Source organism: Rhinoderma darwinii, chromosome 2 (genome assembly GCF_050947455.1).
Source record: "Rhinoderma darwinii isolate aRhiDar2 chromosome 2, aRhiDar2.hap1, whole genome shotgun sequence".
Lineage (NCBI taxonomy): Eukaryota > Metazoa > Chordata > Amphibia > Anura > Rhinodermatidae > Rhinoderma > Rhinoderma darwinii.
The window spans coordinates 288,455,745-288,465,726 of NC_134688.1; the positions used below are offsets into that span (position 1 = coordinate 288,455,745).

Sequence of the window (9,982 nt, forward strand, 5' to 3'; positions counted from 1 at the left end):
TGGCAAGTGGCATGGTCAGTGGCAAATGCTGCTGGCATCTCCTTTCGTTGTCAGTTCTGAGAAGTCTGATTTCTGCAGAAGAGAAGCACAGATTAGCATCACATATACAGCAGGTAATGGGTTGTGGATGAGGCTATGAGAAGGTAACGTGTAAGGAGGACCCACCTGTAAGGAGAGGATGGAGTTGTGCTCCTGCTCTTCACCCAGCACTATCTGCAGGTCGAAGATGTAGTCAATGACATGTTGTAGGATCTCTACTTGGCTGAGCTTGCTCCCTTGAGGGATCCCAGGAACCAGCTCACGGAGCTTGGAGTAGCAGTCGTTCATGTCATAGAGTAGACCCATGGGTTCCTCTGATCCCTTGTGACCGCTGCTCCTGGCAATGCCCAGACTCTGCTCAGACAAGCAGCACACAGCCTGGTAGCAGCTGGCCATAGATCTCACGGGGCTGATGGCTTTCATGCTAGTAGTTGTAGAAGTAGTAATAGTGGTAGCTACTCCGGGGAGGATAGAAATCTTCTGCTTGATGGATATAAAGTGAAGCTCAGGTGCCACGGGGACCTCCTAAGTAGAGACACGGAATAGCTGTCCAAGGTTTGATGCGTCAAGCTCTGAGTGTGTGTTTGCCGTACACATGGACTGGCGTTCCTATATATAGGCGCAGTGCCCCCTCCCTCCCCCATGCAAATCTGCCCCCCCTTCTCTCCACCCCACTGCTTCATAATATTGAGATAACAGCTGGCTGAACACTTTCAAACGGCTTATCCTGATTCCTGGGGACTGGAGACAGTGTCATTAATGTCACAGAGAGGGGACTGGGGGGCCCTGCACTCATTTCTATGGGATTTAACGCAACAGGTTAAATATGCAAAGGCCATGAATATATTTAATATGGCTATCCGTGTGTACATACTCAATATATATTATATTATAACTAGGTGTATGTATATATATATATATATATATATATATATATATATATATATATATATATATATATATATATATATATATATAATAGACATCATTAGAAATATGAGACATTTAAACTATGACATTAATAAGAGCACAATAATAGAAAGTAGTGTGAGGACTCCACGCCGCCCGCTGTTTATGGCAGCATTGTATGTGGATCTGACCATGTGTGATTCTATTTCTACAATCGCCTTGTACTTTAATCCGTCTCTTTAGTGTAAACTGCATTTTCCTTGCCCCCCCCCCCCCTCCTCCTCCCCCCTCCCCCCTCCCTTTCTGACCTCCAGACTTTCTGGCGTCAGGAATATTATCCTGTGACCAGGGAGGGAAGAGGCTGGGAACTGAATGAGCAAAACAGGCAGGGGGGTAACGTGACTGTGCTGCTATTTATTTCTGTGTTATGGAATGTGAGGCTATAATGGACTCGTTACATTAGAATTGCTCGGACTTCTGTTGCTTGTTTTCTATTGTATTGTATACAGTCAATAATATGGAGCTAGGATGATACATGTGACCCACGAGTGCAGTGAAGATGGATCAAATGGTGCTAGAAAGGTGCCTATATGTGTATATAGAAATATATATTGTATGTGTGTGTATATATATATATATATATATATATATATATATATATATATATATATATATATATATCATCGCTTTCTAGAGTAAATGCCTATACACTCTATGGGTTCTCTCTACAGCTAATTATAACAGTTGTATCCTGCCGATAATCCTGACTATTTCTATAGACATATATGTTCTGCTGAGTGACAGCCACACACACAATGTATCCGCAGAGCAGCCTCTGTGACTGTGTACACAGGTTTGTATGTGAACATTGCACTCCACACCCCCCTTCTTCCCCCTTGCAGACAGCCTGGCGCCAGGCCGTGACGTCACGCCCCCAGTCCCCCTCCCGCTGGGGACGCGTCTCCATTGACAACCACAGACCGTCTAGCTTGAGGCGAGAAGTGGGCGGGGCTCCTGTCAAACAGCTGCAGCTTAAAGGCGACATATCACCTAGAGCCGTTCCCAGGCATGGCTCAGCCACAAGTGTACACACCTCTGTATGCATAGCTGCATATACACAGGGCGGTTATAGGGAGCGAGCAAGGTGTCAGAAAGTCAATACAGCTGTGTTACCTCTCTCTACATGGTAATCATTTCTAATGCTCTTATAAACAACCTGACATACCACCTTTTCATGGTCATCTAAGGAATATTGTTTATTGCGCAGATAGTGGCCATTTTATATTAACTCTGATTTTTATTTCTTGTTTTTCCCTTTCTTCAAATACCTATGTAATGAGATCACTAAACCTGTCCTTACACATAAGATAGCTGTTGACTGAACAATCCCAACTTCTCCATAAGCATGCGTTTTCAGGATTGTGAAGAGTATGTTACTACATGGGGGGGGGGGAGATAAGCAGCTGCCAGACAATTCTGGTGTTGCTTGTCTCCAGGGAAACAATCTGAGCAAGACAAAATCCAACATGTGGGATGGGAGAGGTTGTTGTCAACACATCCCATTGAATTCTGCAAAATCCACAATCAATAAAGTGTTTAAATAAGCAATTTTTTCCCGCTACGCTGTTTGAATACGTGATAATGTACAATATAGTGAGGTGTGTTGGCTTATTTTACTGGTAGCCGCTCCATTCCTGGCCGGCGTTGGGTCACATGATCTCCATTCTGACCACCCACATTAAGAATTGGAGGTCATTCTCTCAATGCAAGTCTATGAGACTCACATCGAGGATTTCATAGACTTGCATTGTGAGACTGACTTCTGGTCCCTACGGTAGACGCTGTAGGATTCAGGGAGTCAGAGTGGGGATCACGTGACCCAACAGTGGCCCGGAACAGAGCGGCTACTGGTAAAATACAGTATCCGGTAAGCCAATACACTTCAATATAAAGTGTACTTCATCACATTATCAAATGCAGAGGGGAAGGAAAAAAAAAATCGCCGGTGAATTTGCCGATTGCACGCTCAAAGATCGCTGTGCATTCGCATTGTTATGTTGGCTGCATTATAGTGCGACACTGCGATAACACAATGATTTTTCAATTTTTGTCCGAAGTCGCCATGTAGCCCTAGCCTAAATCTCTAGGGCCAGCTATATAGATTAGATCACTGCTAGCAGAGGATCAGATTTGCATGATCATGTCTATTGGTTGACTATGGATTTTAAAATATTTATATGATTATTAGTTTTTTATTTAGTGTCATTTTGAACATGTTTTTTTTGGTTTTTTTTCAAGTCCTATAGAAAAGCCTATAATAAAGACGTCATAAAAACGCCATACCCGGAACATGCTGCATTTAGAAGAAAATGCCACTAAACTCAAAAACACCACAAACCAAAACGCTTTGTATGTAGCTTTTTCAATAACTCACTATAGAATTTAAAGCAACATCTGTCCACAGCATTTTAAACTTAAAAAAACGTGAAAAACACCAACGAAAATGGCACCAATAATGCTGTGTGTTAAACCAGCCTCAAAGCCGTGGAGCTGTGGTTTAGCTATGGTGCAGGGGTGGGAATTGCTATTGGGCCCCTTCTAAAGATCCCCCAATGCTACGTAAGAGAACAACAGCACTGTATGAGTGAGATGTGAAGACATCAACAATGGTGTTGCCCATAGCATCAAAGCTAATAATTGCTCCTATTGTCTGGGCTATCTAGAATCTAACTGCTTGCTATTGGTAATACCATTGTTTTCCATTTACACTGTGCTGAAAAAGTGACAAATGACCACTGCAATCTGTTGTAAGCAAGATTTTTAGTAGTGTGATCTACGGGTGGCATATTCCACAATGGGAAATGCCTTTATAATAGGGCTGTTTTCCCATGGCGGAGAATCCATTCAATCGCCTAGCAGTAGATGTGAAAAGCGGTTATTCCAAATTGAATGCTTATTTAAACAGATGAAAAAGAAATAAATAATATATTAAGGGCCTGTTCACATCACCATTGCCCTTCCGTTGAGGGGTTCTGTCGGAGGTTTCCGTCGGGTTAACCCCTCAAAGGAAGGGCAAACGGAAACCTCAGCTTCCGTTTCCCTCACCATTGAACTCAATGGTGACGGAAACCTAGCTAATGGTTTCCGTCTGTCACCGTTGTGACAGGGTTCCGTCGTTTTGACTAAATCAATAGCGCAGTCGACTGCGCTATTCATTCTGTCCGGAACAACGGAACCCTGTCACAACGGTGACAGACGGAAACCATTAGCTAGGTTTCCGTCACCATTGAGTTCAATGGTGAGGGAAACGGAAGCTGAGGTTTCCGTTTGCCTTTCCCCTGAGCGGTTAACCCGACGGAAACCACAGACGGAACCCCTCAGCGGAAACGAACGCTGATGTGGACACACCCTTATATTATATAATAAAATACAGAATTAAATCAGGAATAAATAAATGAATGAAAATGTGTTGGTCACCTATACAAATTTGACCTAGAAGGACTGCTCAACATATGGGCATGATAGAGCCTGATGATCATCCCTATAACTATATGTTGCTACTTTAATTCACCATATTAAAATGTACAGGCTCCAGCCAGGACATGCAGCTGTAGTACTTGAAAATGTTATTATACTGGAGGGCTGAAATGGTAACCGCAATGCTCCGCTGCACATTACTCTGCTCTACATTAACCAACCTGCACAATTATAGTCCCCGGTGGAAGATAACACCCTTTATCTATGAGGTCGCCAGGAAAAGGACCACCACTAATAAAGTGTATGGCATGGATAGTTAAGTTTGTTAATGTAAAATTCTCTTTTACAGGATACAGGCATGAGTGTAATACCCAGCTGTGCTGAAGAGGAGGCTTCTTCACCACTCATTGTTTATACATGAACAGCTCCTTCATACCATCATATGGTATGGTCATATGGCCTGTGATAGCCTGCAGTGAAGACTGTGGGGGCCTTTTGCTATGTTGGATGCCAAAAAAGCCTTTGCTCATTGGATGTATTTGGCCCAAAGGTCAAAAAGCTTGAAGGCATTGCCCTGTATAATTATATATTGTTCTTAGTACCCAAGCCTGCTTTACTGTTCTACGTTACTAAACATGAAAGTTGAAGAACATTTTGTTCTCGGACAACCTCACAAATGTAAAATTTTCCCTTGAAGAAGTATTAATCTATCTGACTCATACACTCTGAAACACTGTCGTCATTTGTCATGTTCTCCCACTATATAATAATGAATGAATAATTCATTCTTACACAGCTTCATTTAGGACAACAGTGGGGGTCTTAAGAAAGGGGAAGCCCATCAGAATGATGTCATTCCCTGACACAAGTATTTTACTGGGAAGTGGAATACCCCTTAAAGAACAATCTCTAGTAAGTTAGTTGTTCTTGTCTGTTAATCTACTAAAAATTCTGTATTTGGGAAAGCTGGGTGACAAGTTATATCCATCAAAACTTCCACCTATCTTTCCTAGATTTCTGAATCCATTTTCCCATAAGACTAATACCTTTCCCATAAGGCCTAGGCAGAATTGGCATTCTGGTCCCTAGAGAAGCTGGGTGACACCTACTGATTGTAGCCCTCATTTCCAGAATACTATATAATTAAAGTGTAGCTAAATGTTTAACAAACTTCTGACATGCCATAGTGACAGGTCAGAAGTTTGGTTTGGTGGGGGTCCGAGCACTGAGACCCCCACCAATCGCTAAAACGAAGCAGCTGAAGCACTCATGTGAGCGTTGAAGTTTAGTTTCTGTTCGGCTTTTTCCGGAAATCCGATGTATCGGAGTACTGGCTCATATTGAGTCCGTCCTCCGATACTCTCCATACTCTCTCACTACAGTGTACAGTGCTGTGAAAAATGATTTGCCCTTCACTCGATTTGTATTTTTTCCTATTTGTCACATTTAAATGTTTCAGATCATCCAACTAATTTTAATATAAGATGAAGATAACACGAGTAAATACACAATGCAGCTTTTAGATGATATTTCTATTTATTGAGGATAAGAATTAAAGGCCCTTTAAAACGGGGCAATGATCGGGCTACTAAGCGTTCATATAAATGCTCATTCCCAATCATTGCCCTGTGTAAACAGGGCAACAATAAGCCGATGAACGAGCAAACGCTCGTTCATCGGTTGATCGCATCTTTTACGCAGCATTATATATTATCGTTGTCGGCAGCACATCTCCCTGTGTAAACAGGGACATGTGCTACCGACATGATGGTAATATACAGGGACGATCGATTGTAGTAATGATCGCTCGTCTCCATGCATAACCAATCATTGCTCCTTGTGAAAGGAGCAAACGAGCGCCGATTAACGAGTTGTCTCTGATTGGTGCTCATTTTCCCCGCCCATATGGGCCAATGTAAAAGGATCCTTATTCAAAACCTATATCACCCTAATAACTAGTTGTGCCACTCCATACCCTTCATTTTGTTTCTTTTGAGCCATTTAGAGATGGACTTGCTTGTGTGCTTTGGATCAGTTTCCTGTTGACTAACCCAACTGCGCTTGAGCTTTAGGTAATGAACTGATAGGCGGACAGACATTCTCCTTCAGGGTTTTCTGATAGAGAGCAGAATTCATGGCTCCATCAATTATGACAAGTAGTCCAGTAAATGCAGAAGCAAAGCCGCCGCAGACCATAACACTACCATCACACAACCACCACCATGTTTGACTGTTGGTATGATGTTCTTATGGTGGAATGTGGTATTAGATTTACACCAGATGTAACCAGTCCCATGTCTTCAAGAAAGATCCACCTCTAACTCATCAGTCCACAGGATATTATCCCAAAAGTCTTGGGGGTCATCTAGATGTTTTTTGGGAAATGCGAGACAAGCATGTGTTCCTTTTGATCAGCAGTACTTTGTGCCTTGCAACCCTCCCATGGATGCCATTTTTGCCCAGTGTCTTTCTTATTGTGGAATCATGTACATTGACCTTAACTGAGATAAGTGAGGCTACAATTCTTTAGATGTTCGTTTGGATTCTTTTGTGAGCTCCTGGATGAGTCATCGATGCCCTTTTGAAAAAAAATTTGTAGGCCGGCCACTCCCGGGAGGGTTCACCACTGTTCCAAATTTTCTCCATTTGTGGATAATGGCCCTTAGGCTGGGTTCACACGAGCATGTTACCTTCGTAATGGACGGAACGTATTTCGGCCACAAGTCCCGGACCGAACACACTGCAGGGAGCCGGGCTCCTAGCATCATAGTTATGTACGATGCTAGGAGTCCCTGCCTCTCCGTGGAACTACTGTCCCGTACTGTAATCATGTTTTCAGTACGGGACAGTTGTCCTGCAGCGAGGCAGGGACTCCTAACATCGTACATAACTATGATGCTAGGAGCCCGGCTCCCTGCAATGTGTTCGGTCCGGGACTTGCGGCCGAAATACCTTCCGTCCATTACGGACGTAACATGCTCGTGTGAACCCAGCCTTACTGTGGATCGCTGGAGTCCCAGAGCCTTACCAATGGCTTTGTAACCCGTTCCAGACCGGTATATTTCTATGACTTTGTTTGCCATCTGTATTTGAATCTCTTTAGAACGTGCCGTCATGTGCTGATTTTTTGAGACCTTCTACCCTGCTTCACATTACCAGACAGGTTCTATTTAAAGAGGCTCTGTCACCAGATTTTGCAACCCCTATCTGCTATTGCAGCAGATAGGCGCTGCAATGTAGATTACAGTAACGTTTTTATTTTTAAAAAACGAGCATTTTTGGCCAAGTTATGACCATTTTTGTATTTATGCAAATGAGGCTTGCAAAAGTACAACTGGGCGTGTTTACAGTAAAAGTCCAAGTGGGCGTGTATTATGTGCGTACATCGGGGCGTTTTTACTTCTTTTACTAGCTGGGCGTTCTGATGAGAAGTATCATCCACTTCTCTTCAGAACGCCCAGCTTCTGGCAGATCACGCTGTGACGTCACTCACAGGTCCTGCATCGTGTCGGACGAGCGAGGACACATCGGCACCAGAGGCTACAGATGATTCTGCAGCAGCATCAGCGTTTGCAGGTAAGTAGCTACATCGACTTACCTGCAAACGCCGATGCTGCTGCAGAATCAACTGTAGCCTCTGGTGCCGATGTGTCCTCGCTCGTCCGACACGATGCAGGACCTGTGAGTGACGTCATAGCGTGATCTGGCAGAAGCTGGGCGTTCTGAAGAGAAGTGGATGATACTTCTCGTCAGAACGCCCAGCTAGTAAAAGAAGTAAAAACGCCCCGATCTGTACAGCCTCTTTAAGTGATGTTTAGATTCAACAAGTTTTGGCAGTAATCTTGCCTGGGTGTGGCTAGTGAAATTGAAGCAATTGTGAATTGAATTTGGTTAACTGGTTTATTTAGTAGCTAATTGGGCAACTACTTTTTCACATAGAGCCTAGGGCTGTACAGTATTTTTCCCTCAATGAATAAAATCATAATTAATCTAGTTGCCGACCTATGACAAGTATGCTCGTCATGAGCGGCTGGACGTTGCCGCATCAGGACGAGCATACTTGTCCTGCTGATCGAGCGGGCACTTCAAGTGTGCCCATGTGCTGAGGAGTGAGGCAATGGCTGGATTACACAGCCGCTCTAACAGCGAAGTTAGAGAACCCTCTGATGGCCACAGTTAACCGCTTAAATGGCGCGAGCAACGCTTATCGCGGCATTCAAAGGGAAAGAGTGAAGGGGGACCCCCGTTTCATCGCATCACAGGGAATCCTTGTGACGCGATCGAGGAATATACATTGTATGGACAGACAGCCCATAGTCCATTGAAGGACCCCAGGGCTGTCTGAATATTTCCTGTTGTTAGGGCACACTTAGGTACTTTCCATACACAGGCTAATGTATTGGTATATATATATATATATATATATATATATATATATATATATATATATATATATATATGCCAGTACATTTAGGCTACATTCACACGAGCGTGACAGATTTTACACTCGTAAAAAACGTGCGTAAATCTGTCCTTGTGCGTCGCGTTATGCATCAGTGTGCTTTGTGAGTGGCATGCCTTTTTCACGCACTCACAAGCACTTTTTTTTTTTTCTTCAATGTAATTGATGCGTAAAACACGGACAGCACACAGATGTGCATTCCTGTGCTGTCAGTGGTTTTCACGCACCCAATGACTTTCACAACGCACTAGGTGCGTGAAATACACCAATATAAGACATGCAGTGACTTTCCCGCAACGAACACTCACTGCGTGAAAACTCACGCATGTGTGAATAGCCCCATTGAAATCAACGGGGCCATGTGCTTTGCGTTGTTTCAATGCACAGCACACGGACGAGAATCAGGCTCGTGTGAATGAGCCCAAAGGCTGGTAAATCTAAATCAAAAATCCCCCTATAGGATTAGAAAAAAAAGTATAATTAAAGAGGCTCTGTCACCAAATTATAAGTGCCCTATGTCCTACATAATGTGATCGGCGCTTTAATGTAGATAACAGTGGTTTTTATTTTGAAAAATTATCAATTTTGAGCAAGTTATGAACAATTTTAGATTTATACGAATTAGTTTCTTAATAGACAACTGGGCGTGTTTTTACTTTTTTACCAACTGGGCGTTGTAAAGAAGTGTATGATGCTGACCAATGAGCGTCATACACTTCTCTCCATTCATTTTTAGCAATACTCGCAACACAGCGTGATCTCGCGAGATCACGCTGTGCTGTCATTCACAGAAACTTTACCGAAGTGTCGGGTGTGTGAATAGACATCGCGTCCTGGCTGGAGGTGATGTCTATTCACTCTCAAGACACTTCGGTAAAGTTAATGTGGGAGTATGTGACATCACAGCGTGATCTCGCGAGAGATCACGCTGTGTTGCGAGTACTGCTAAAAATGAATGGAGAGAAGTGTATGACGCTGATTGGTCACTGATTGGACAGCGTCATACACTTCTCTTTATAACGCCCAGTTGGTAAAAAGTAAAAACACGCCCAGTTGTCTATTAAGAATCTAATTAGCATAAATCTAAAATTGCTC

General features: G+C 43.2%; 1 protein-coding gene and 1 long non-coding RNA gene across 2 annotated transcripts in view; one reads left to right on the forward strand and one right to left on the reverse strand.

The window, feature by feature from the left end:
• ID3 (inhibitor of DNA binding 3) overlaps positions 1–633 on the reverse strand; it is a 1,525-nt gene extending 892 nt beyond the window's left edge. Inside the window, exons 1-2 of the mRNA XM_075850561.1 lie at positions 166–633; positions 1–72 (exon numbers count right to left, since the gene is read on the reverse strand). The exon at positions 1–72 is cut by the window's left edge and continues 2 nt beyond it. Of these exons, the coding sequence (XP_075706676.1) occupies positions 16–72; positions 166–462 (354 nt within the window). The 5' untranslated portion in view covers positions 463–633 and the 3' untranslated portion in view covers positions 1–15. The remainder of the gene's footprint in view (positions 73–165) is intronic.
• Positions 634–1,948: 1,315 nt separating this feature from the next.
• Positions 1,949–5,156, forward strand: LOC142741178 (uncharacterized). Its single transcript, XR_012881025.1, has 2 exons — positions 1,949–2,134; positions 4,775–5,156. It is a non-coding gene; the product is annotated as an uncharacterized LOC142741178 (long non-coding RNA).
• The last annotated feature ends 4,826 nt before the right edge of the window (positions 5,157–9,982 follow it).